General features: G+C 42.1%; 3 protein-coding genes across 3 annotated transcripts in view; 2 read left to right on the top strand and 1 right to left on the bottom strand.

Moving 5' to 3' along the window:
• Positions 1–18,369, top strand: part of LOC115210272 (E3 UFM1-protein ligase 1) — a 120,251-nt gene extending 101,882 nt beyond the window's left edge. The window contains exons 16-17 of the mRNA XM_029778763.2: positions 7,115–7,326; positions 18,160–18,369. Coding sequence (XP_029634623.1) covers positions 7,115–7,326; positions 18,160–18,320 — 373 coding nt within the window. The 3' untranslated portion in view covers positions 18,321–18,369. The remainder of the gene's footprint in view (positions 1–7,114; positions 7,327–18,159) is intronic.
• Positions 18,370–20,278: 1,909 nt separating this feature from the next.
• On the top strand, positions 20,279–21,352 carry LOC115210500. Its single transcript, XM_029779103.2, has one exon. The coding sequence runs from the start codon at positions 20,279–20,281 to the stop codon at positions 21,350–21,352; it is 1,074 nt and encodes a 357-aa protein (XP_029634963.1).
• A 2-nt stretch (positions 21,353–21,354) lies between these two features.
• LOC115210498 lies at positions 21,355–25,758 on the bottom strand. The gene is made up of 3 exons (XM_029779102.1): positions 25,099–25,758; positions 24,256–24,356; positions 21,355–21,496 (listed from the first exon to the last, which is right to left on the bottom strand). The coding sequence occupies exons 1-3, from the start codon at positions 25,756–25,758 to the stop codon at positions 21,355–21,357; spliced, it is 903 nt and encodes a 300-aa protein (XP_029634962.1).
• Between the last annotated feature and the right edge of the window lie 1,841 nt (positions 25,759–27,599).

The following is a 27,599-nucleotide window of genomic DNA, read 5'->3' as shown; positions in this document are numbered from 1 at the left end:
ATGAATTATGAATATATATATATATATATATATATATATATATATAGAGAGAGAGAGAGAGATAGATAGATAGATAGACACACACACACACACCACACACACACACACATATATATATACATAAATAAACACGTATATATATATATATATATATATATATATGTACGTGTTTGTTTGTGTGTCTGTGTTTGTCCCCCTAGCATTGCTTGACAACCGATGCTGGTGTGTTTATGTCCCCGTCAACTAGCGGTTCGGCAAAAGAGACTGATAGAATAAGTACTGGGCTTACAAAGAATAAGTCCCGGGGTCGATTTGCTTGACTAAAGGCGGTGCTCCAGCATGGCCGCAGTCAAATGACTGAAACAAGTAAAAGAGTATATATATATATATATATTATATATATATATATATTATATATATATATATATATATATATAATATATATAATATATATATACAACCAACAATATAAGGAATGGCCATAATAGGACATTCAACTCACCAGAAAGAGCAACCAAACTCAAACCGCTAAATAGTTGTAATTCTGAAATAGAAAGAGAAATAAAACCGTTTACCCCTTTCATCTCTGGACTATGCATAGTTTCGGCAAACTTTATATATATATATATATGTATGTATATTTTTATCTTATCTAGTGTCAGCTCACAAGCTTTGGCCATACTGGGGCACTGCCATTCAGTGTTGCTACATGATTTTACTTCACGAATGCTTTTTAGCAATTGCCATTTGGTGCATGAGAGAGTCGATGCAGCTGCCCTCATCTGCACCTCCTGCCATGAAGTTGGTTCATCTGGGACACCTGACAGGAAGAGATCCAGTTTTATTTTAAAGACATCTGCATCCACCCCATGCAGGTCTCTCAGGTCCTTCGGGAGGATATTGAAGAGCTGTGGACCTCTGAAGCCCAGGCTATCACAGTATCTTGTCCTACATCTTGATGGCAAATTTGGAGTCCTTGGCACTATGCAGTGACGCCCAGTTCTAGTATTTGTAACTCTCGATGCCTAAGTTTGGGACAAGTCCTTCCAGGATCTTCCGGATGTATATTATGGCATATCTTTCTCGCCTACGCTCTAAGGGATAGAGTCTTAATCTCTTGAGTCTTTCCCAATAGCTTATATGCTGCACAGAGGCTATCTTCTTCGTGTAGCTTCGTTAGATCGCCTCAAGTTCTGTGATTAATTTGACACTGGTTGGTGACCATAGCTGAAAGCAATAGTCAAAGTGGCTTAGGACAAGTGTCCTCCAGAGGACCATCACGGTTTCCTGGTCTCTTGTTCTAAAGGTTCTAAGAATCCATCTAGTCAGCCGCCTACATTTCATTGCCAATTTGGCAACATGCACACAAAAGGTTGCATCATTACTCATGTAAATACCCAGGTCTAGCACTGATTGTGCCTCTGGGATTGCAATCCCTCCAGGTCCAGTGTATTTATTGGGTATTGCATTTAGTTTTGCATGCTGATAGCATATAGCTTGAAACTTTTCAGCATTGAACTGCATGCTATTCTTTTCAGCCCACTTGTATATTTTGTCCAGCTCACATTGCAGGTGCATAGTGTCTTCAGGGTTCTGTATTGCTTGTGAAACTTTTGTATCATCTGCCTAACTTGTGATCGTGGCTTTTGTATCATCTGCCTAACTTGTGATAATGGCCTGATCAGACATGTCTGATCGGGCCATTACGAACAGTAGTGGTCCCAAAACACTGCCTTGTGGAACACCGCTCACTATTTGTGTTGTATTAATGGAGGTGGCCCCATTGGCTACTACCACCTGACTTCTATCCTTCAGAAAGTCACGAAGCCATTCTCCCAATTTTCCAACTATGCCAAGATCACGCAGTTTGTGACATATCATTTCATGATCAACTTTATCAAAGGCCTTTGCAAAGTCGAGATATATAACTTCCACATTTGAGTGGTTGAGCAGTTGTTTCAGCACCCAGTCATAGTAGGAGCTGAGTTAGGCAGCTCCTTCCTGGTCGGAAACCATGTTAGGTGTCAGGCAGCAAGTCATTTTCTTCAAGGAAAGGAATTAGTTTCCTTCTGACTATTCGTTCCATGACCTTGCTGATGTGTGAGGTCAGAGAGACAGGTCTGTAGTTCTTGGCTTCTGCTCTGCTACCACCTTTATGAATGGGGCATATTTTACCTTCCTTCAGTTTTCTTGGAAGTTTGCCAGTTGCAAGAAAGCTCTGAAAGAGGAACTGCAGTGGTCTTGCTAGGACTCTCTTACATACTTTTAGAAGGATTGCTGGGAATCCATCGGGGCCAGATGCTGAGTTTGTGTTCATTTCATCTATAGCCTTTATTACATCGTCTTCCTTTATATTGATGTAATCAATCATCGTTGCCTCTGATTTTATATCTGCAGTGGTAAAGAAGTCAGTTGGATTGCTGACTTGAAAATGCCCTAGGGGTGGAGTGAAAATACTCTTGAATTGCTCATTTAGTATTTCACTTATCCTCATTGGATTTCCTGTGAGTGTACCAACCTTTTCAAGGAGTGGCCCTATCCTACAGTGCACCATAGCTGTTTCTTTGGAAAACTTGTAGAACGCTCTAGGGTTAGATTTTATGTTGTCTATAGCCCAGGCTTCTTTGTCTGCTCTTTCTTTTTCATGGGAGAGTTGCAGACATTTTTCAATTTCCAACAGTTTTATTTTCAGGGGGGACTTTTCACTGCTTTCAATTTGTTTGTTTAGGCGATTTAAAACTTTTGTACGCCGTCTCATAAGAATTTTCCTATCTCTGGGGATTTTGTTCTTGTGTACAGTGGTCTTTCTCTATGGGACACATTTGTAGCATACGGCTTGCATTACAGACATGAATTGTTGAAGTTTCATGTCGATGTCTGGCGAGGAGAGATATTCAGGTCAGTTTTGTTTGAGGATCTCTTTCTCAATTTGTTTCCAGTTTGCCTTATGGAAGTTCAAGCCGGAAAGATTCTGAGAGTTTCTTGTAGACTGCATGTTCATGCTTTCCTTTGGCCCATACATGGTCAACACTGCCATGTTATGATCTGAGAATAGTGTCGGTGTCACTTTCACATTATGGATGAGATCCATATTATTTGTGAAGCAGAGATCCAGTATGTTACCTGCCCTGGTTGGTTGGAGTATTATTTGCTCCATGTACAGATTGTTGATGAGGTTCAGGAGAGACGTCGCCTGTCCTCGTTTGCATCACGTCATTCCTGGGAGAGAAAGGCCCTCGGGCCATCTGACATTGGGCAGATTGAAGTCTCCCATAAGAAGTACACTTATGTGTTGTTGTACTGTGACTAGAACTTCTTCTATTTTTATAAGGCTTGGAGCATCTGGAGGGCGATATGTAGCACATATAACTACACCAAGTTGCCTTATATGTACAATTAGTGTGTCACACACCAAATTTGAGTATGGCAAAAGGACTTGGGGTATGAGGTCCTCGCGGATGTACATAGCAACTTCTCCATGACTCCTTTCTTTTCTGTTGGTCCGTAATACAACATACTGTGGTATGTGTATTTCCGCATCTGCTATGTCCGGTTTCAGGTGTGTTTCCGTAATGCTATGCATAAGGCTTGATTGCATGCAACAAGGTCTCTCAAGAAAGGGATCTTTGTCCTGTTACTGAGTGTTAGCAGTCCTCTGATGTTCAGTAGGAGCATCGAGGTGATGTGTGTGTTGTTGCCAGTGGTGTCCACCTTGGATCTATTTGCTGTGGCGGTCTTGTGTATTGTGGATAGTCCCATCTGCGAGTTTGAGTTTGATGGAGCCAGGTTAGCTGCTGTACAATCTTTTGTGCCATGCACAAAAAAGATTCTTGTTCAGCAGCTGCCCTTTCAATAACATGTTGATGGTTTGTAGCACGCACTACATCTGTGTACCTCTGTTTTGGCGCAGGTGGTGCGTAGTCCTTTCCTTTTCCTTTTGGCAGTTGGTTTCTGCTCTGTTTCATGTTTATGTGGCAGGGTCTTTGGTGTGCAAAACGGCAGCCTGCACCTTCCTCTCCATGCCAGCAGACACCTTTCAGGTAGAATTTACACATTTGTGTGTGCTGTCTCTTTCTATCCTTTTAAGTATATGGATAGTCAAGTTTGCTTCTATCCTTAGCTGTTTCATCGTTTGGTTTAGTTTGAGTTTTAGTTTTTCCTTCTTTGGCTGTTTCATCTTTTGTTTTTCTTCCTTTTACTTCTTTTTTGGCTCTTTCATTTCCATGGTTTTGGCTTTTGATGCTGGTAGGGGCACTTGCAATTGGGTTTACTTCCCGTGCAGGTTTCTCACTTGAATCTTCTTTGTTGTCCTGGGTGTCTACCAAGTGGGGGTGACACCTTTCATCAGCACCCGTGCCTCCATCCTTGTCATCTTTGCTTTGTTCGTTGTCAAAAATGGCATCAAGCATGCTGATGTGGGATCCTGTGAGTGCATAGGAGTTATATAAACTCCTGCTTCTTTCACTCTATCTGTGCTAACGTCCTTGTGCAATCATTGCTATTCAGCGCAGCTGTAATTATGTTGTTCGGATTATCTCCGTCAGTGCATCACCAGGCTCTCAAGAACAATGCCAATTCCATGCTCCTCCAGGTTCTGGACATTTTTGGATATTTTATTTATTTATCTATCTAATTATATTTAAAATTTAACAGTGTTATAGAGGGTAGAGAAGAAATAGAGAAAGAAAGTGTCTATGTATTTAGAGAGATTGAGAGCTGAGAGAGGAAAGATGGTGTGACAGAGAGAAGTGAAGAGACAGAGAAAGAGGCGTGAAGGAGAGCAGTGAAGAGACAGAGTGAGAAAGAAATGAAAGAAAGGTTATGCAACAAATAAATATATATCTATCTGCAGCTACGAAAGCTCTCTTCTAAGCTAATTATAAATATCTATCTATCTGTAACTACGAGAGAAGTGAAGAGACAGAGAGAGAAAGAAATGAAAGAGAGGAGGTTATGCAACAAATAAATATATATCTATCTGCGGCTACGAAAGTTCTCTTCTAAGCTAATTATAAATATCTACCTGTAACTACGAAAGTTTTCTTCTGAACTAATTACAACTATATTTCTAATGTTCGCATCTATATATTTAGGAAGATTGAGAGGCTGAGTAAATATATATATATATATATATATATAAAGCAACAAATAAATATATACCTATCTAAAATTGAATAATTTTAAAGAGATATAGTGAGAAATTGACAGAGTGAAGCGGGCGCTGAAACAGAAATTTAAAGAAGATTATTAACAGAATGTAAATTATAAATATATACCTATCCGTAATTACAAAAGTTTTCTTCTAAACTAATTACAACTCAATGCATCAGTATTGAACGAAACTCCGCACATAGCATTTGAAAGAAATTGAAAGAGGTGGAAATCCATTAGTGCCAAATCAGGAGAGTACAGTGAGTGTTGCAGTACTTCCCAGCCATGCGTTTGAATGGTTTCTTTGGTCATATTGGTGATATGAGGTATTGTCATGCAGCAGAAGAACTCCATGCAGCCGATTAGGTCTTTTCTCTTGAATAGCCATGTTGAGTCGTTCCATCTGTTGAACATAGAGTTCCGTGTTGACTGTTTGGTTCTGTTCAAGCAATTCATAATGGATAATCCCTTCCCAGTCTCACCATACGCACATCATTTTACACAGATGAAAATCTTGTTTCACGCATGGTGTTGCTTGTTTACCGGAGCTAAGCTATTCGTTATGCTGTTTCATATTGATGTACAGGCACCATTTTTCATCACGAGTAACGATTCAGTAAAGAAACCGTTGCTCATGTCCATGAGTTGTGTGCTGAGCAAGCAAACCAACGGAGATTGTGGCTCGTTGATTTTTGTTGTTGTCACTAAAAGCATGCGGAACCCATGCTCCATATTTACAAACATTTCCCACCGAGTGAAGATGCTTCTCTATAGCAGTGTGGGAGCATCACATTTTCTCTGCCAGTTAACTTGTTGTTTGACGAGAATTTTCATGCAAAAGTTGGTTTAATTGCTCTTCATCGAACTCAACTGGACGGCCAGAACAAGGTGCGTGTTTGAAGTCAAAATTTCCATTTTTGAACTTGTCATACCCATCACGAGTGGTTCTTTCAGCTATGTCATCCTCTCCATACACAGCACAAATGCTGCGAGCAGCTTTTGCAGCCTTAGAACCTTGATTAAAAGCAAAAAGTAAGAGGTGTCAAAAGTGCTCATTTTTCTTAACTTGCCATTCCATTTTAATGATCTGAAAATAAATAAAAATTAACTAGAAAAAACACAATAGATTCCAAAATGATTCAAAGCGTGAGAAATTCGTTATTGTTTTATTAATATCTACGAGCTTTCTCAACCCTTGGGTTAAAAATTTTTAAAACAAAACTTACATTTATATTAATTAATTATTCATTTATTTACCATTAATTTACCCTGGAGATGCAGGATTTCTTTTAAACTCAAAATTTGTTTTTGACTCAAGATTTTTTCCAACTCAAGGTTTTCTTTAGTTTTATACAACACAATATTTATGTAATTTTATTTTATTTTTTATTTTTATTGTCTGTTTGTATGTTTACTGTCTCAACTTGCATTCTTCTGAAAGACCATTAATAGAAACAACCAATCAAATTCAAATGTTTATCATATCAAAATATACATGCCATGAGAGAAATTCTCATATATGCTTTTGGTGCAAAATGCATGCTTCTTTCGATTGCTAACAGGGAGATAAATCCCCACCGAGACCACTAAATCATGTGATTTGATCCTTTCTTGACTTCATCAGTGATGGGCACTCAACTGCTAGAGATAGCAACAACTCATCTCTTTGTAACAAACTCACTGGCTAATTGCAACATTAGTGTCTGTTCAGACACTGATTAGACTGTGCTATACTTGGATTTCTTTTGGCTTTGGAAAATTCTGTTTTTGTGGCTTTTATGGTTGGTATACACACACACACACACACACACACACACATATGCACACACACACACAAGCATATGCACACACACACACACAAGCATGTGCACACACACACATACACATGCTTATTGTAAAAACATTATTCTACGCATTTTGTTATTATTTGCTGTTAAAGCTTCTTTGTTTTGTTTATTTGTAGACAACTCCTTCAGGAACACAGACAAACTCTCATTGCTGAATTATCCAGTGAAGATGATCCAGCAAATGCACTACACCTGGCTGTGATGATTCTTTTCCAGACATTCACAAACACATTTATCCATGCTCCCGGTCGATGTGTACCACGGATAATAGAATTTCTTGAAGATTACATGGCTGCTTCATCATGGGAGACCCTTCGACAATTCCAAGGTACATCTTAGATTATTCTATGTATATGAATGCGTGTATGTATATGTGTGTGTGTATAAAATAATTTTTACATCCACTTTTTATGCCGACATAGGTTGGATGAGTCATCATGGTCATTGTGTACTGGTGCATTTTATCATGCCACCAGCAGAAGAGAGGTTGCCACAGACATCAACCATTCTCTAATCAAGTCTCTTTTAGCCAGGCTAAATCTAGGAAAAAAAAATAGTCTAGAGAAGCAAAGCATTCTCACTATAGCACTTCATCAGCCTCTGTTGTCATGCTAGTGCACAAGTTAATCTGAGTTTTGTCATTAAGTAGCAAACGCAATACTAGGTCTTTGAAGTAACACAAAGACACAACTACCTTAGCAAAGACAAGCCAATTAAATACACAAGGCATCAGCACAGCTATCAAAACACAAAATAACAGATTCCATATATTGAATGCTGGACCGCATACAACACTTTCTCTATTCTGAGTTCAACTTAGATGCTGAGATCAAAATTGCATGGATTGTTCAGGCTGAAGAAAGAGAGGAGTTGCTATTTTCATCTACATTTGCACAAATGCAAAGGACCTATTTTCCAATGGCTATAACTGGTCCCTACAGGCTACCTCAAGCACCTCTATAAAGTACATATAGAAAAAAAAAAAAAAAAGAATTTTATTAAATATATTTAATTACATCTCCATATACCATGGATTTGTAATTCTCAAGAAAACTTAGGGAACAATGTTTCATATTTGGACTTGGTATCTCCTCTTATTTCATTAATCCCTTTCTTATCCTCCTACTCCCTTCTCAGCTCATTTTCCCCTTCACCTCACTCACAACTTGTTTGCTTCTCCTCCACATTCCATTCCTCTTTACTTTTATCTCTCACTTTGTTTCTCTCTGCTATCACTTTATGTTCACATATGAAGCTGCCATGCTCCCTGACATGGAAGACTGGAAGCCATCTGATTATTGAGCCAGTTGTAAAAATGCCAACATCATGATTGCTGCTCAATGCTCTATGAACACTGTGGAGGCTGTAAGATGTGATAAGGACAGCTGCAACAGTGACCACAAAGTTGTGGTCAACTGGAAGGGACATAGGTGTTCCAACTATATTTGCATGCTTGAATTCATCCAGGTGATGGAAAATCTAAGCAGGCAATCCAAGTTTTTGGTGAAAGAAAGCTGGCCTTGAATGAGGACTTTTGCTATCACTCATACACGAGGTGGCAGGGACAAATTCTGACAGCCAGGGCCAAGGGGTACTGCTTGATAAAGACAAAGAAGCTCCTGAATAAGCTGAGGCATCCTGATGAGCTAGGGATGATCTAGTTCTTCTCAGCTGAAAAGAACTTCTGTCAGGACCAGTTGCACAACACCTAGAACAACAATTGGCTTGCCTAAGATCCATGTGATGTCCCACATATCATGAAACTGATGGTCTTTGGGTGTGCCTCCTGGGTGACATCATGCTACCCTATATCTTTGAACGGTCTTTAACTCAGTTCAGGAGGCTATGTGAAGCTGCTTGACTGGGTCGCTGGTGGAAGATCATATGTGTGGCAGCATAGTTCAGCTCCTTGCCATACTGCCAGAAAGAGTCAGAAGTAGTTGTCAGAGAATTTCTACAACTTTGCCAGCCTGAATTTTCGACCTCTAATTCCTCCTATTGTAATCCCATGAATTACTTAGTGTGTGGGTGCAGTTGAGAAAGATACCAACCACTCTACCTGCATCACTGAGGCCCAGTTGGTGACCAAGATCAAGGAAGTGTTTGAAGATCTTCCTAGGGACACAGTGAGGAACACACACACCTAGTTCTGGGGCCACCTTGAAGCCATGGTGGAAACTGGTGGAGGCTAATTGATATATTTTTAATTTTAAAAATACTTTTATATTTGGATGGGATATTGTTTTGTTTTGTTTTTATGCAAACTGTCGAATTTAGTTCAATCATCCTGTAACTCACTCCCTCCATCAAATTAATATTGTCTGTACAGTGCACAGTGAACCACGTGTCAGATGTCAAAATGATCACAGAGCAATGTGAGATGAAGTGTTTTGCTCAACAATACAAAATACTACCCAGTCTGGGAATCAAAATCTTAATCTTGCAATCATAAGTGCAACACCCTAACCACTAGGCACATGCCCTCAACACAGTTGGTAGGAGTTACATATATATTATTTAATAGCAGTTTGATTCAGCTCTATTTGACATAAAGTTTCATGGAATTAGAAGACGAACCCTGCTCATCAGATACCTAGAGAAGAGTAATGAGATTTGAGACAAATTTGGGATGGCTTCAAGATGTTTGAGCTCTATTGATTAAGTCAGGTCATGGAAACAGCATCATTTCTTTTCTTTATTTTTAGGCCCACTTGCTCACACAAGATGGTGGCAGGTAGGTCTCCCACTATGTCTGCAAGCTGTGGTATGGTGTATTCAGTGCCATCAGTTCATTGCAAGCTCAGTGGTCATTTATTGGAGTTTTGATGGTGCTAGGTTAAAAATTGAGGCTGGATGATCAAGAAGGAGCTGTTATCTCTATTGGTGGCAGGGATGAAATACCTTGCCCTTGTGTGTGTGGGGGTGCCTAGGGTGGTATACCTGGATCATCGGCTGCCAGTGGCTTGAAATTCATTTACAGGGCATGCCTCTGGTGGCAACAGTAAGATGGTTCATTCTTCCAGTTGGTGGATACCGCAGATTGGTGGAATATGTGTTGTCTTTTGTAAAGACAAAGTTGGCAATTGCAAGTTCCAGGTTGGGGCCCATCAATGATACTCTGTTTGATCTTGAGGAAGTCATTCCAATGAATCCAGATGAAGCAGGACAGTGAGGTAGAATTTTCCCTATCTCTGCTTCAGAAGTAATGCTTATGTTATGTATAACCTTCCCTGCTATGTAATGTCATTAGATAGTGTGAGGCATCTCAAAGGTTGTAGTCTGTAGATAGCAACCTTTGAGAGACAGGATCCTGCCAGTGGGTTGTTGGTAGGATTTCAACCATTACAGGTTGGGGTGTGGACTAGTGGTTATCTAGGTGTGAATTTGTGTCTATTGTAGTGTATGATGTTTGAAGCAATGTTGTCTAAGCAGGAATAACATTGTGGAGATTGAAGAGTTTATAATACTTATGGGTTCTGGGGAAATGTTTTCTTCATTAACATCAGGAAGGTCCAAGTTAGGCTGGTTAAAACTTCCAGGTTAAATAGAGGATTGGACGAGATTAGCTTTCTCTTTCTGGGGGTGTCCTCCATATGTACTACTCAATGAATCCACTCCTTCCTGCTGCCTTGTTTAAATGGGTGAAGGACCTGTTTGAAGATTTCTCTATCTACTAACAGCTTAGAGATTTTCCTATTTATGCCTGTGACTAAATTTCTAATTACAGCTAGGGATGGTTGGAGTTTCTGTGGATGTAAACAGTTTCCTCATTGGGCTTCTGTCTTCAAGTTTAGGGTTACATCCAAGAAGTTGACTTTTGTCAAATTGATAGTAAATGTTTATAGATAGGCCAAATTCTTTGAAGATTTTTAGCAGATTCTTTCTGAACTTGTTCATGGCATGTCAGTTTGACAGGATCCAATGAGCTGCATAGCTGGACACTCTTCCTAATACTAACCACTTTACAGTGTGTAGTGGGTGATTTTTTTCCCCTTACACCAGCACTAATAAGGTTGCCAAGTAAATTGCCAGTCAAAGAAAGGAGATAAAAGAAAACAGAACAATCCCTATCAGCTGAGTGGGAGTATTTTTGAAAGCAGGAGAGCTTGCTTTATGACAGATGTTGAAGGCTAAAGAATGATATGGAGACAAGCGCAGTTGTCTTTCTTTAGAGGAGATATATGACTACCCAACTTTATATGAGGATTAGTGAGAGTAGCTGGAAGGGAGATAAAATCGGCGGTGATAGTGTCAGAGCATATTCTCAAGGTAAAGGATGGGAGAATATAGACTGGAGGAAGGAAAGGTTGGGTAATTTTATAAAAGTGTGAGAGGATAGTGACAGATGGCTAGAGGTGGTTATAGTGTATGAGCAATAAGGATGGGGGTTTGGTTGAGGTGTATGTCAGCATAGGATGGAGAGAGGAGAAAGATGGAAGTAGTTGAGGAAGGAGGTGGTGACAAGCAGGGATACTGTAGGTATGGAGAGCAATAGTGTCTTAAATTTGTTGATAGATCAGAAATAAGGAAGCTGATGTGCAGTGTGTGAGAGTGGAGAGGTGAGGGATGAAAATGTACAGTGGCAGAGTGGAAGTCATAGATACACGAGAGTGGCCACAGTGAGTGGTGCAACAAAGGTGGTGAGGGGCATTTATGACAGATATGAGGGGGTGTTGAGAATGATTGCAGATAGGAGAAGTGTCATCTATCTCTCCATCTACTGACTGACTGAGAGTGCTTGGTTGGTGAGGTTAGCAGTGTCTGTGTGCTTCCATATATATATGTGTGTAACATTGATCAGATGTTAGTTAGTTAATTTTTTGGCTCAAAAGCAAAAAGCAAGGCCATGTAGGGGGACATGGAGTTATGTACAGGGTGGTGTTCATGTAAAGAGTTCAGGCCACTTGAGGTCAAGGGAGACTTTGAACAAAGCGGTCGTCGGCATCTTCACCATCTCGTCTGGCAGCTTGTTCCACAGATCCGCAACCCGGACGGAGAAAGCTCCTCTCCTTTGATTGAGATGAAATCGTCGCAGGTAGAGCTTTTCGGAATGACCCCGCAGCCGACGCTCTGGAGCAGCTCTTTCGAGAGGTTACACTTTCCGCTTATGATGTTGTGAGCGAGAATGAGATCACCACGGCGGCGGCGTTTTACTAGAGAATAAAGGTCGAGCATCTTCAGCCTTTCTTCATAAGACAAATTCTTGAGACCATAAACCATGCGGGTAGCCAGCTTCTGGACTCTTTCGAGATGCTGTATGTCTTTGAGGAGATAAGGAGAAGAGGCTTGAATCCCGTACTCCAATATGGGTCTCACCAGCGTGACATAGAGTGGTAGGAATATGGCTGCTGTGAGCATTCCGAATGACTGTCAAATCAAGAACAGAATTCCGCGTGCTTTGTTGGCAGCATGGACGCACTGGGCCGAAGGCGAAAAGGAGGAATCCACCAAGATACCCAGGTCCTTTACCTGATCGGTCCTCTCCAGCAGCAAACGACCCGGCTCGAAATCAAGTTGAGTTGCAGGAGGAGAGCCAACAGGCAGATGACAGCACTTTGACACGTTCAGACACAGGTCCCATTCGTTAGACCGCCTCCAAATTTGGTGGAGGCATCGACGAAGATCCTCTATATCACCGCGAGGAGCGACCAGTTTGACATTGTCAGCTAATAGAAGGGTGTGTTGCGTGAGGTTGTCGGGCAAGTCATTTATGAAGACTAAGAACAATAAGGGCCCAAGCACTGAACCTTGAGGCACGCCACTGCTCGCACTGGAGACGTCGGACCGCGAACCATTAACTTGGACTTGGAAGGAGCGATCTGAGAGGAAGGCACCAACCCATCGTACAATATCCGGATGGAAACTATATGCTTGAAGCTTGACAAGTAATAGGCGGTGGTTTACCGAGTCAAAAGTTTTGGCAAAGTCCAATAAAACGATGTCAACAGCATCACTATCATCGAGGATGCGCATCACCAATTCTTCCATTACCAGTAAGTTGGTCAAGCATGATCTCTTCGGCACGAAGCCGTGTTGGGAATCAGAGATAGAGGCTGTGTTTTGGAGGTGGAGCGTCATACTTTTCTTAAGGATGGTTTCGAACATCTTGCTGATTATTGATGTAAGGGAAACCGGTCGGTAGTTAAACGGGTCTTCGTGGCTCCCTTTCTTGAAAATTGGACAGATTATCGCTGTTCTCCAGTCCACATATTGAATAGACGTGTTAAGGGCTCGCAGATGACCGGAGCCAACGCTTTGATAACCCGTGGGTGTATGCCGTCATGGCCGTGACCCTTGTTGACATCGAGGCCTTGAATAACACGTTTGACTTCGTCTCGCGTGATGACCAGTCGAAGCATTGGAGGTACCGATCTATCAAATGGAGGGGGTTCACGACCATCATCTTGTTTGAAAATAGTTGATAAAGCCTCGGCAAATAATTGACTCTGTTGATAAGGGTCCTCAATCGATACGCCTGTTGAGTCTACCAACGTTGCAATTTGGTTGTTCAAGCGGGAATTCCGTTGGACATGGGCTAAGGAGGTTTTTGGATTGCTACTGTCGTTTGCCGTGATTTTGTATTCATAACTGAAGCGTTCTTCTTTTTCAATTTTCACGGCTCGGTCTCGTTGAGTTTTGTACACCTCAAAAGCTGCAGTCGAATCCAGATTTTTGAATTCAGCTCAAGCAATATCTCTGAGTCGAAGTTCTCGTTTAACCTTCTTCGTTACCCAGGGCTTGTGTTTCTTCTTCTTGGGAAGCCCAACGGGAACTGCCTGGTCAGTCAACCAGATTACATATGCTTTGAGGAATGACCATAGTTCGTCAACTGAGGACTACGTCATCAGGGATCGCCAGTCCAGAAGCGCGGAAGCCTCGGTTAGAATTTCAAGATTAATTGCAGAGAAGACTCTACGTGGCAGCGAAGTAGTTGTGGGCATAGAAAAAGTTATGTGCATGACGAACTTCTGGACCGCCTGATCACTCTTGGCAAGAGGGGGGCACACACAGATACGTCTGACACTGATCTTGGATAGTGGGAGAATACCAGATCCAGCATAGATGGCTGCTGCCCAGACCAATGCCTTGTCGGATATTCAACATGTTGCGATAGAAAACAATCTTCAGCCACGTCAAGAAAGGCCTGGCCGAACCGGGAAGATGATGTACAAATTGATGCGGGCCAATCGATCGTGGGACTGTTGAAGTCTCCTAATATCAAACAGTCATGAGAAGCTGAAACGAATCTTATCACTTCGAGTAAATGAGCATCGTCCTGGGGGTTCGCAAGAGGCGGCCTGTAGACAGCTAACATGGGCAGGCAAAACTCAGATAGGCTCAGATTGCAATAGATGGCATCAAATTTTGTTGTAGGTTGAGCATTAGTGGGTAGAATACCGCTGGACAGTTTGAGATCAGATTTAACATACACAGCAACACCTCCACCTCGCCTTTTTTCTCTGTCACATCTGAAGAGGACGTAGCCCTGTAGGTGGATTTCTGAGTCCTTTACTGCTGGAGTCAGCCAAGTCTCGGTGATAGCTATCACATCAGGGGAGTCACGCATGGCCAGTGTAAATAGTTCGCTGAACTTTGGAAATAAGGAGCACGAGTTGGTATAGACGATGCTGAGCTGTGAAGTTTGAGGGGTGGGAGTTGAGGAACAAGCAGAATAAGGGGTATCAGAGATAGCATCGTTGACGGGGGTATCTACTTTACTTCGATTCGCCCTCAATTCACTTTCCCTGTCAGTACTACAGCATGCGACCAGAGGTAGGACTTGATTATTTGTCCATCTTGGATGCGTAAACCCTTCTCTCCCATCTGTTTTCTCATCTTCAGTTCGGATATTAGGTTTCTCCGGCGAATTCTCTCTCTCAGTGAGTATTCCTCGCGAAAACCCATATTGGGATCCTCCCAGGCATACGTCTGAGCTCTGTTCAGATATGTTGAAGCCTCCTGATCGGAAGAAAAGATTACTCTTATTGGGCATGGTCTAGTATCTGAGGTTGAGTTCGCTTGGAATCTTCCTAGCCGAGCGACCTTATGGATACTGACATTTTTGTTGACAGAGAACAATTTTCCAACTAAAATGGAAACAAAATTTATGTCTTCTTTTAGGTGGTTTATGCCTGTATCACAGGTGGATTCAGCTTTACCATAAATGATTGCTGATCTTGAGTGGGCAAAATGTTCTCTACTATGAGCTGCGGCATTCGATTCTTCGTTGGATGATTTCGAAAGGGTGGTTTCATAGCCATCAGACTTATGTCGGCCTGTGGGGTCGATCGGAATGGGTTTAGTGGTCATAACTTTCCTGCCTGGTTTGGAACTGCACTGCCTCTTCTTCGGCTTGGGGGAGCACCACTCCCCAGATGAACTCACATCGAGATCGTTCAGAATTGGTTGAGCAATGGCATTAATGGGAAAGACAAGTGAGGGAGAATCCAAACAGATTTTATCATGATCAGGTTTCATAGCTAAATCTGCCCCACTGGAGTTTTGATGTTTCTTCTTTCGGGGAGAACAATGGTCTTCAGGTGGGTTTAAGTCTACGCTCCTCAAATTAGGTTGGGGAACCTCCGGGACCGAAAAGGCAGATGAGGAAGAATCCACACAGGAACGATCATCTGCGGAAACGACCACCGGTTCCTTCGCCTTCTTTGGCCGCTTCGATTTTGTTCCCTCCGGTTTGGACGTCTCCAGGGAAGAAATCAAGGGTGGCTCTGCGTCAATAGGAGACTGTTTATTCAGTAAATGAGCAACAACAGACTTTAGATGCTCGATCTCTTGTTTGAGCAACAGCAACTGCTCGTTGAGATGACCGTTGGTAGGACCATCATCCTGATGAGAAGCCCTTCTCACAGATCTCAGTTTCGATCTGTAGGTAGCTGACATGATAGATGGTTGACCAAAAACAAACTTCTATAGGCTCTAGGACAAATCTGAGTTAAATCAGGAACAAAAAACAGCTGCAATCCTTGTAGGAGTAGGCAACAGCAGACAAAATCTGAGAGAGTTTGGGCTGAACCGAATCACAATCCAAGATTGAAAGCAGACGGTGAAACGAGTCGGGAACCCTTCCTAGTTGTCTGAAGCAGCTTTAGGATAAGGAATAGTAGGTCCAACTTTAGAATATTGATATGCATGTAAAATGTTCCACACGATTAAATATCATTTGACGTGCCATTTAGTACTTCAATATTTGCGTCTGCGTATGTTTGTATATGTGTGAATAATGTGTTTATGTGCGAAAAGGCACATGTTTTTGTCTATCATTAATTTAGATTAATTGTTTCTTTTTTTTTCTCCTCACGTTTTTCCCTTTTAAAGTAATTTATACACTGGAGGGAGGGCTGAGGGTTTGTTTTTATTGTAAATTCTCTTTTCTCCCAACACAGAGAAAGAAAGGGATTTTTCGTTGGTGCCACCGGTATAATTCAGACACGGGGAAAAACATCTCGGTGTCATCGTCAACTTGTATGTTTCTAATTGTAGCAGTAGTAGTAACAGCAGTAAATTCTGATAGCAGCAGTAGTAATAGCTGTAGCAGCAACTACTGCTTTCATAAAGTGAGATGAAGAACAATGGGTCAAAGAGAGTTCAAATGTCTGCAATGGTGTTGATGGAACTTGCGAACAGTGACCTTGACTTTGAGAAAGATCAAGGAGGGGCCGACTATGAACAGTACTTGTGAATAGAGTCGTGTACAAGCAGAGAGAAACTATAAAGAGTATTTTTTCTTTTCTTTTTTTTCTTCTTATTCTCCACGTGTTTATTTCTGTGATTGCAATAAAAAGTATGTTTGCATATTTCGGGTAGTCAAGAAGAAAATAAAGGTTAGCAGGTGTTTGCGTCCATAATTTTAGCGTGCATTTAATTGTGTTGTTACAATAAAGGCATTTTTACATAATCTGATACTCAAGGAAGAGGTGACGGCAAAATGTTCACACAAAAAATGGAGATATTTATGTTTCTAAAATTTTTGTCCCAAACTGTAGGTTTGGAAGTCTTTAACTTATTTTGAGGGAAATTCAAATTACTCACAGAAAATAGTAGATCTTCCAGTAATTACAGTTGTTTATCAGTAGTCCTGCTGGGTTGTATTTGTATTTCTGTGTCTTCTGTGTCTTGGCCGCTGACAGGTTGGAGCAGCGAAAACACGTCAGCCTCTGCTGAAGGCGACGCATCTGCTGGTACAACTTATAGGTAGTTAGCGTCTGGTATCAGTAAGGTTTCAGTCAAGAGCCTGAACGGTGTGTGTGTGTGGTGGGGAACACATGTTAGTATGTTAGGGATGAGTGTAGATGTGAGGATGATGTGGGTAGTGGGGGAAGGTGTAAGTAGGGTGCATGGGAACAGTGGGAGGGAGCAAGGGGAAGTGGTTGATGAATATGCTGAAAATGCATGTTAGAAGAATTGATGTAGTGAATTCAAACTGTAGGGCATGTAAGTTTGGGGAGAAAAAATGTTCTCCTCTGGAGATCTGGTGTTGAAAACCAAGTTGAAGATAGAGAAGTGTTTGTTGGAGTGGTTGGCAGAACAGAATTGTCAACAGACAGGTAATGCCATGTCCTTAAGATGCTCTGCAAACCTGTCAAACAGTTGGCAGCCAGTTCTATGTTTATCAGATTTAAGAGGGAACATTGGAGTACCTGTATCAGGTTGTTAGAGGTGCATCAGAAAGAGTTCCTTATGTAAAAAGTGCAGTTGTTGAGTCTGCTGTGTGGGGGATGGTGTTGGAAACGAAAATGCAGGTGTAGCAGCAGGAACGAAAGCAAGGAAGGGTGTATTATTCACTTCCTTTCATTTAATTCTTTCTTTCAAACAAAATTTCTAGAACATAACACCAAATGTAGATTGGTACTATTGTATTAATATTAATAGATTCTTTGAAGGTGGTGAGCTGGCAGAATCATTAGCATGCTGGGCAAAATGCTTTGCAACATTTCATGTCCAATTCTGCTAAGGTTGACTTTGGTTTTCATCCCTTTCAGAGTTGATAAAATAAGTACCAGTTACACTGGTATTGAGGTAATTGACTTACCTCCTCCCCCGAACTCGCTGGTCTTGTGCCAAAATTTGAAACCAGTATTTATAGATTCTTTGGAGGAAAACCTTTATAAACATTTTAACAAATACTAGTTGTTTCTTTTTCCAGATTTGGTAATTAAAGATATGAAGTCTCACAATGAAGACGAACATGAAGAAATAATAGAGTCTAATGAAGGGGCTGTCTTAGAGGAACTGTTGCCAGAACTGAAAGACATTGCTGTAGCTACAAAACCTAAAGAGAAACAAACTAAAGAATCTAGTCCTTAAGTTTATATCATCTCAATAAAGAGACATTGTCATAATTGCGATTGAATATCTATTTACTTCTGAACACTTGCTTCTCATTGTATTTCTCATTGTTTTTCTTTTGTTTTTTTCCTTGTTTCAGTCATGGGACTGTAACCATACTACAGCACCAACTTGAAGGGTTTAAGTCAATAATAATGTGCCTAGTACTTATTTTAAGTCTGATAACTATTTTTCAAACATGGACACACAGACACTGGGCTTATTTACAGTTTCTATCTGCCAAATTTCACTCAAAAGGCATTACTTGACCCAAGGTCATGGCAGAAGGCATGTACCCAAGATACACAGTGGGACTGAACCCGAAATCTCATGGTTGTGAAAATGCACATCTTAAAAACAGTCTATAAAAATGATCAAGATCTGACAGGTATATAGCTCAAATAATGTAATACCAGAGTGTAACAATAGCTGATAATTGTTCTTACTCAATATGTAAGAATTTGATACTGTGTACTCAGGACAATGACTTCACAGAATATATAAACAGCACAAACGTCAAATATATTCAACTCCATTCATGATGATGAGATAAAAATGTCGAATATGAACTTAGGAACCCTATTGTGCCAAACCAACTGTAAAAAGTTAATAAGAAAATGAAACGTCCAAAGTAAAAAAGATGACACTTGAACAGTCATGTATTTAATGAAACATGCAGAAAAGAAAGGCTGGTTCCCATACATACGAACACGCCCCCCCCTCCATATATATATATATATATATATATATACAAGGTTGTATCAAAAGATTTTTCATATTTGAAGTTTTAATTAATAGTTCAAGCAAATTACATATGGAAAGCATTTATACAGCAAAATATATCGCTTCAATTCCATGCTTGTATCATTTGGGTAGTTTAGAGGCAAAAAAATTCCCTGCACATGTTTCCAGTATCATTCACATTGTTGAACCTCTGTCCATGCAGGAAATGAGCCATGGCTTGGAAAAGGTGGTCATCTGATGATGCCAGGTCTGGACTGTAGTCAGGGCAAGGCAGCACTAAATTCACAACATAACCTTCTGTTCAAACCACCCTTGATGGCAACAGGTTCTGAGTGTATATATATGGTGCATATATATACACTCATGGTCACACCCTTTAGGATGAAACGCATAAAAGAATTCATACATACGTACATACCTATGTATGTATGTATCAGTCGCTGGTTGATTGTCGCTTGTGTAGTAGCAAAAAGATTGCATTGGCTGCATGAAGTGAAGGAAACTCGCGAACATTTAATGGAAATATTGCGCAGGAGTGGCTGTGTGGTAAGTAGCTTTTTTACCAACCACATGGTTCCGGGTTCAGTCCCACTGCGTGGCACCTTGGGCAAGTGTCTTCTACTATAGCCTCGGGCCGACCAAAGCCTTGTGAGTGGATTTGGTAGACGGAAACTGAAAGAAGCCCGTCGTATATATGTATATATATGTGTGCGTGTATGTTTGTGTTTGTCCCCCTAGCATTGCTTGACAACCGATGCTGGTGTGTTTATGTCCCCGTCACTTAGCGGTTCGGCAAAAGAGACCGATAGAATAAGTACTAGGCTTACAAAGAATAAGTCCCGGGGTCGAGTTGCTCGATTAAAGGCGGTGCTCCAGCATGGCCGCAGTCAAATGACTGAAACAAATAAAAGAGTAAAGAGAGAGATACGAAGATATTTGGTTTTGACTATTTACAATGAGCAGTAATAATAATTGCCGACTAGGACAGAGTGAACAACTGCTCAGCATCCGTAGAAGTTACTTATGAAACATTGTGTGAATGTTCAGAATGAGTCTGTCCAAGAACCTTGAGGTGTCTGCGCAAATATCTAGAGCTGTCTGCATGCAAGGGTGGAGGCACGGGTCAGTCAGCTGCTTTTAACACTCTGCGATTAGAAAGGCGCCAAAATGGGGTTTTTTAATGCAAGATCAAGATGCGACTCTGCAGCATCAAGCGACCACCCGCTTGCCAGAAATTTGATACCAACAAGATCGGTCCATCATACGCTGTTGAGATCAGGAACCGCTTCGAACTGCTTGCCATCGAAGAGAATCAAGAAGCAGAAGAAATATGGGAGAACGTGAAGGAAATTGTCGTTGAAACAGCAGAGAAACATGTACTGTATAAGAAACCCACACGATCAGCAAAGTGGATTTCGGAGGAGACTTATGTAATAGCAGAAGAAAGAAGGAGAACAAAGATGACCAGAAGCAGGGATGAAGTGCGGCGCCTGAATGCAATGTTCCAACAGGCCGCCAGGAAGGACAAAGGGAAATACTGGAATGAGGAATGTGCAAGGGCAGGGGAGGCATACAGGAAAGGGAACATGAGAGAACTTTACCAACATGTAAAGAAGACCCGTACAGCATTCATGGCCAGACAAGCAACCATCCGTGGGAGAAATGGTAAAGAACTGGATGACCAAGAAGAGAACAACCTCGATGAGCAGGCAGAAGAGAAGCGACTGGAACTGGAGCCAAACATCCTGGATGATGAGGTGGTACGGGCAATGAAACAGCTGGCCAACCGAAAAGCCCCTGGTACTGATGGCATACCACTAGAATTACTCAAGCCAATACCAACAAAAACGCTAACATCGCTTTGCCAACGAATATGGAGAACCTGTAAGTGGCCAAGGGAATGGAAGAGGTCAGTTTTCATCCCAATACCAAAGAAAGGAGACACCAAGGACTGCGCAAACTACTGTACCATCACCCTGATCCCCCATGTAAGCAAAATTCTCCTTAAAATCATCCAGAAGCGCCTGAACACAACTATTGAGAGAGAATTGCCAGAGGTGCAAGCTGGTTTCAGAAAGGAAAGAAGCACCCGCGATCACATCGCCAACCTACGGTGGATTATGGAAAAGGCAAGAGAATACCAAAAGAAGCTGTACATGTGTTTCATCGGTTACTCCAAAGTCTTTGACAGCATTGATCATGACAAGTTATGGAAATTTCTGGAGGAAATGGGGACACCTTTACACCTTGTCCAGCTTATTAGATAACTCTATCGAAACCAAGAGGCTACAGTACGGACACCATATGGTGACACTGATTGGTTTGAGATTGGAAAAGGCACTTGGCAAGGTTGCATCCTATTACGAGCAGCCTTCAACATGTACGCTGAAAAGGTCATGAGGAATGCAGGCCTGGAGGATAGCAACATTGGAGTAAGGATTAGAGGAAGAAATATTAATAACCTTCGCTATGCAGATGATACAACCCTGCTGGTAGAAAATAATAAGGATCTAGAGAATCTTATTCTGCTAGTCAAGAAAGAGAGTGAGAAATTTGGGCTGTACCTCAATGTCAAGAAAACGAAGATCATGTTAACAGCAGCCACAACAAATATCAGCATCAAGATCGATAATGAAGAGATCGAAGTGGTTGATGATATCATCTTCCTTGGCTTCAAATTAAATCGAGATGGTAACTGCACTCCAGAAATAAGGTGGCGGATAGTACTAGGCAGAAAGGCAATGGTCAGCATGAGCAAGGTCTGGAAGAGTAGAGACATCAGACTCGCTACCAAATGCAGATTGGTGAATGCAATCGTCTTCCCAGTAGCAACATACGGATGCCAGACCTGGACACTAGAGAAAGCTGACCAGAAGAGAATTAATGCATTCGAGCTTTGGTGTTGGAGAAAAATTTTACGGATTCCATGGACAGCGAGGCTCACTAATGGAGAAGTTTTTAACCAGATCAAGCCAAAACTGTCGCTAGAAGCTAGGATCACCAAGCATAGATTGACATATTTTGGTCATATTATGCAGAGAAAATCCCTGGAGAAGGACATCGTGCTCGGAAGGGTCAGTGGCAAGAGAGGAAGAGACCAACCAAGTACCCGCTGGCTTGACACCAGCAAGAGTGACACGTGAATGGCCATAGCCAATCTGAAAGAAGCGACCCAGGATAGAACTGGCTGGAGGACACTGATCCATCGAGTAACCGAGAGCCGACTTCGACTGAGCGGATAGATAGATAGAATAGGGTATAAGAAGAGCATTCGAGAAAACTATATCAAGCCGCCACCTCACCCTGATTAGTCGATTTAAACACCGATCACGTGAAACTATGGTGGCTCACTTGTGTCTAAACCGAGTATGTAGCAGTTAGGTTTCAAATCACTGCTACGCATCTATGTATATATTTGTGTGTGTCTATGTAAGTATATATGTGTTTGTATGTATATTTATATTTGATTATTTATTTACATGCATTTGTGCTTGTGACGAATTCATGTTTTGGATGCGTAATAATGTATGCAGAAGTATATGTACGTCATGTGTATATATACATATGTACGAAGGTTTGTGTACCTGTAAGTCGATGTGTATGTGTGTGTATGTATATGTGTATATATATATAGGAGCACTCCGTCGGTTACGACGACCAGGGTCCCAGCTGATACGATCAACGGAACAGCTTGCTCGTGGAATTAACGTGCAAGTGACTGAGCAATCCACAGACACGTGTACCCTTAACGTAGTTCTCAGGGAGATTCAGCGTGACACAGAGTGTGACAAGGCCGGCCCTTTGAAATACAGGTACAACTCATTTTTGCCAGCTGAGTGGACTGGAGCAACGTGAAATAAAGTGTCTTGCTCAAGGACACAACGCATCGCCGGGAATCGAACTCACGACCTTAAAATCGTCAGTCGAATGCCCTAACCACTAAGCCACGCATCTTCACTATATATATATATATTATATATATATATATATATATATATATATATATATATATACACACACACGCATACATGTGTAGTGGATGTGTGTATGTATTAATAAATACATAAGTTGTTTCGTGATTAAATAGAGATTTATTTACACTACATAAATTTTGTAAGCAATGCTACGCATTGCTTGTACAGAATACATATTAAAGAAGAATATGTTTGCGTGTGTGTGTGTGTGTGTGTGTGAGTAAATCATTCAGGACAGTAACCTGTAGGCATATTCTCTAGTCGTCTCCAAAACGTGTAGTGTCTGCTTTAGCGTCAGCTCCGGTTCTCTCTGTGTAGCCGTTTTTTCCTTTCTATTTATAAAATCTCAAATAGCCAGAAAAATAGATATATCGCAACACAGTTACTGTTTAAGTAGGTCATCGTTCGTCCTCTTGAACTTCGCCTGACATGGCTCAGGTCGGAGGTCAAAGGGAGACGATCAATCACTTTTTGTCAGAACAAAGGAATCTTAATTTCGCGCCTTTGCATGCATTGGTATTTGACGACCGATGATTCTTGGATTCGATTTCGAATCCAAGCTTAGAGAAGGAAGTGCTAACTCTTACACTAGTGAGAAAGCCACAGAGATCGAACGATATTGGAAATGTTATTCTTTGTGTGTATGCAGAAAAAATTTTACACATTGAACGATAAAAATATGAATGAAAGGTTTGCTGTTTGTATGTGCTATAAGGTGGGCAATATGTATATGTGCCCAGGCAGAAATATGTTGGCGCGTTGAAAGAGATGTGCGTCTATTGATTACTCGACCCACTAGAGGTCTAATAGAGGCAAGGTGTCTTTCAGTGGCGAAAAAGATCGAAAAAGATAGCACACATGAGAACATGATTTGTAAATGTGTGTGAATATACAGTTAGCAAAAATATATTTATAAGAAAGCAAAACATTTTGAAGAGAAAACAAAAAATATGTACATGCAAAAATGAAAGAAATGTTCATCGGCAAAGTTCGATTGTGAAATGTTCCGTAAAAGTTTATACAGACAGTTTTTCGTTGATGTGGAACAACGTTCTTGTTTTCGTTTTTTTTTTTTTTATGTACGTGAATGTTCTTTGATTTCTCTGGGTTGTATGTGGGTGATGCAGTTATGTGAGTTATGTGTTGATGTATGCATTTCATTAGGAAGATGGATAAGTTAGGAGTTCAGAACTTACCCGAAAAACTTGCACAAACCTTGCTGGCCATCGAACTGTTCTTCCTGATTTGGTGTGTCGGGGTTGTGCAGAATCTGTGGTGTTCGCTGGAGTTGCCGAGTCTGTTCGAGGAAAGGAGGGGACTGAATGTAAGTCCTCCTCGATGAAAGCTTTTTTTAAACGATCAATCGAGACCGTATTTCGTTTACTTTCAATATCGAGGACGAAATACTTGGGTTCTCTTTTGATGACCTTGTAGGGCCCGGAACATGGTGGTCGAAGTTGAGAGGGTATCCCATCATTCCTCACGAAGACATGAGTCCAAGTGTTGATATCTTTTGGGACACGTGAAACGACGTTCTGTTGTCTGGGGCCTGAAGGTGATAACTGCGACATGGATGTCCGTAATCGGTGCACATATTGTTGTGAGTCAGGAAAGTTTTGTGAAACAGGTTCGATCATCTGCCCAGGTAAGGTGAGTGCTGTGCCATAAACGAGTTCGGCCGGAGTATATCCCAGTTCTTCCTTAATCGTGGATCGAATTCCAAGGAGGATGAGAGGGAAATGTTCCAACCAGTGAGAACTGTCTGGAGCTGCTTTGATAGATGCCTTGAGTTGGCGGTGAAAGCGTTAGACCATGCCATTTGCTGCAGGGTGGTAAGCCGTAGTGCGGGTGTGTTTACACCCGAGGAGACGAGTCAGCTCGGTGAAAAGGTGGGAATCGAACTGACGTCCTCTGTCGGTGGTGATTGTTGCGGGTGTGCCAAAACGCGAAACCCATTGTGATATCAGCGTTTTGGCGACCGTTTCTGCTGATATATCAGATAGGGGCCAGGCTTCGGGCCATCGCGAAAAACGATCTACGCAAGTTAGCAGATATGAATAGTTCTGCGAAGGTGGCGGGGGTCCGACGATATCGATGTGCACGTGCTGAAATCGCGCGTCGGGTTGCGAAAATGAACCGATTGGTGATTTTATGTGCCGGTGGATTTTCGCTTTTTGGCACGCAACACAGCACTTGGTCCATTCTCTGATATCCTTGTTGATACTGGTCCACACAAAACGGGTCGATATCAGCTTTTGAGTGGAGCAAATACCAGGATGTGACAGAGAATGTAGAGCAGAGAAAACTTCTCGACGATATTTCTGTGGTACATAAGGGCGTTGGTAACCAGTGGAGATATCACACCAAATATGGGCCGTGGATGATGGTAGCGGAACATGCTGAAATTTCAGAGATGACGAATTCCGGAGCTTTAGAAGTTCTTCGTCATTCTCCTGGTCAGCTGCTATACGTGCCAGATCAATTGTAGACGTGGTGTGGATAGCATTGATCTGCGCACGTGAAAGTGCATCGGCTGCTAAGTTGGTCGTCCCTTTGATGTGGCGTATATCCGTCGTGTACTGCGATATGAAGTCGAGGTGGCGGATTTCTCTCGGCGAGTGGCGATCCGGCTTGGTGTTAAATGCGTATACTAATGGCTTGTGGTCGGTGTATATGGCAAAATTGGTACCTTCTAGCATGTGACGGAAATGCTTAACGGCCAGGTATGCCGCTAATAATTCCCGACTGAATGTGCTGTATTTGGTTTCCGCGGGTTTTAACCGCTTAGAAAAGAAAGACAACGGTTGTCATATACCGTCAACAAGCTGTTGTAGCACACCTCCAATTCCGGAATCGGATGCATCAACGAGTAAACATCGTGGAGCGTCTGGTTTTGGATAAACCAACATGGTAGCGCTAGATAACGCTTTTTTCAGGGCAGCGAAAGAAACGAGTTGATCTTCGGTCAGAGCTATATCTGCATTTTTGCAGGTTCGCTGACGTAGCAAATCCGTGAGCAGTTGCGCTATTTCAGCGAGGTGGGGCACGAACCGTCGATAGAAATTCGCTAGACCGAGATATTCCCTTAATTTGCGGAGAGATGTGGGTGGTGGAAAATCCACGATGGTCTTGACCTTCTCGGGAAGGGGACGAATTCCATTCTTATCGACAATGTGCCCGAGAAAATGAAGGGAAGCAACTCCGAACAAACATTTAGTAGGGTTGATAACAAAACACCAAATTGACGGAGATGTTCGAATAGCAGGTGGAGGTGTTGGTTATGTTCTTCGTCCGAGTTACTGGCCACGAGTATGTCGTATATGCATGCATAGACGAAAGGCAAACCTCTAGTCACCATGTCGATAAACCTTTGGAATGTCTGTGCCGCGTTTCGTAAACCGAAAGGCATACGCAGGAATTCAAACATTCCGAAAGGTGTAGTAACTGCTGTCTTTGAGATGTCCGCAGGTTCGACTGGGATTTGGTTGTATGCTCGCACCAGGTCGATTTTGGAAAAGATGCGAGCTCCAGGCAGCGAGCTCGAAAAGTCTTGAAGAAAAGGCACCGGATAGGCATCACTGATAGTGCTTTTATTCAGCGATCGATAATCGCCGCAAACCCACTAATCAGTCGATGATTTTTTTGGGACGCAGTGTATCGGCGAGGACCAGTTGCTGCTGGAAGTGCGGATGATTCCGAGGTCGAGCATGTGCTGGAATTTCCGCTGGAATTTCCGCTTGACAGCAACAGGTGGACCGTTGGTTTTGATGTGGTGGGTAACGTCGTGTTTGATCGGCTGGTTGTGGAAAACTGGTCGAGCGACGTCTGGATATTCATTCAGTATGGAACTGTGACGAGTCGTTGTTGTAAGCATTACAGTTGGGCTGACTGTGTCCATTCGAGCGGCTGTACCGCGCACAGTAAGCTTGGTGGTGGTGTCGACAAGTCGTCTGTTCTTTATGTCTACCAGGAGACCGAAATGATGCAGGAAATCGGCTCCTAAGATAGGGGTCGGCAGTTTAGCGACGACGAATACCCACTGAAATGTGCGGCGTAGTCCTATGTTCAATGTTAGGGACTGTTCACCGTAGGTTGGAATGGGTGAATGGTTGACTGCCTGAAGACAGACTGATGTCTCTTTTCTTTTTCCAGAAGTGTTGGAGACTGGGATGATGCTGACTTCCGCACCTGTGTCAACCAGGAAACGCGTGCCTGTTACCCGATCGCAAACGAAAAACAGGCGACTGTGTGGGTGCGAGCCAGGAACTTCCGTCGCGTTCAATTCCTGGCTGTGCCATTTCCCGAACTGGGTGGGGAAAACGAGCACGGTACCCTTCATTTTTGTGCCCGTGTTCCGAATGTTCGGTGGTACCAACACGTGTCATGTGAGTTGCGGGTAACACTGAGGCTTCGGGACTGTCTGCCATCTCGTCGCGATCGGCTGGTGCTTCGACGCTGGGGACTAAGCTTTAGGGCCTGTATTTGGGCTGTGAGGATCTGTATTTGAGCAGCTTGCTGCGTCATTAATGCACGCAAGTCC

This window comes from Octopus sinensis, linkage group LG4 (assembly GCF_006345805.1).
Source record: "Octopus sinensis linkage group LG4, ASM634580v1, whole genome shotgun sequence".
Lineage (NCBI taxonomy): Eukaryota > Metazoa > Mollusca > Cephalopoda > Octopoda > Octopodidae > Octopus > Octopus sinensis.
The sequence above is the reverse complement of the archived record's forward strand: the minus strand, read 5'-3'. Positions and strand labels throughout refer to the sequence as shown.

Excerpts from the sequence above, each read along its gene's own strand:
- LOC115210500 (XM_029779103.2), top strand. The coding sequence starts at position 20,279 with ATGCGACTCTGCAGCATCAAGCGACCACCCGCTTGCCAGAAATTTGAT.
- LOC115210498 (XM_029779102.1), bottom strand. The coding sequence starts at position 25,758 with ATGCTAGAAGGTACCAATTTTGCCATATACACCGACCACAAGCCATTA. Across the intron at positions 24,357-25,098 it reads ATTCATATCTGCTAACTTGC|ACTCGGCAACTCCAGCGAAC; the intron begins GTAGATCGTTTT and ends TTCCTCGAACAG. Across the intron at positions 21,497-24,255 it reads GGTTTGTGCAAGTTTTTCGG|GCCTGCATTCCTCATGACCT; the intron begins GTAAGTTCTGAA and ends GCTATCCTCCAG.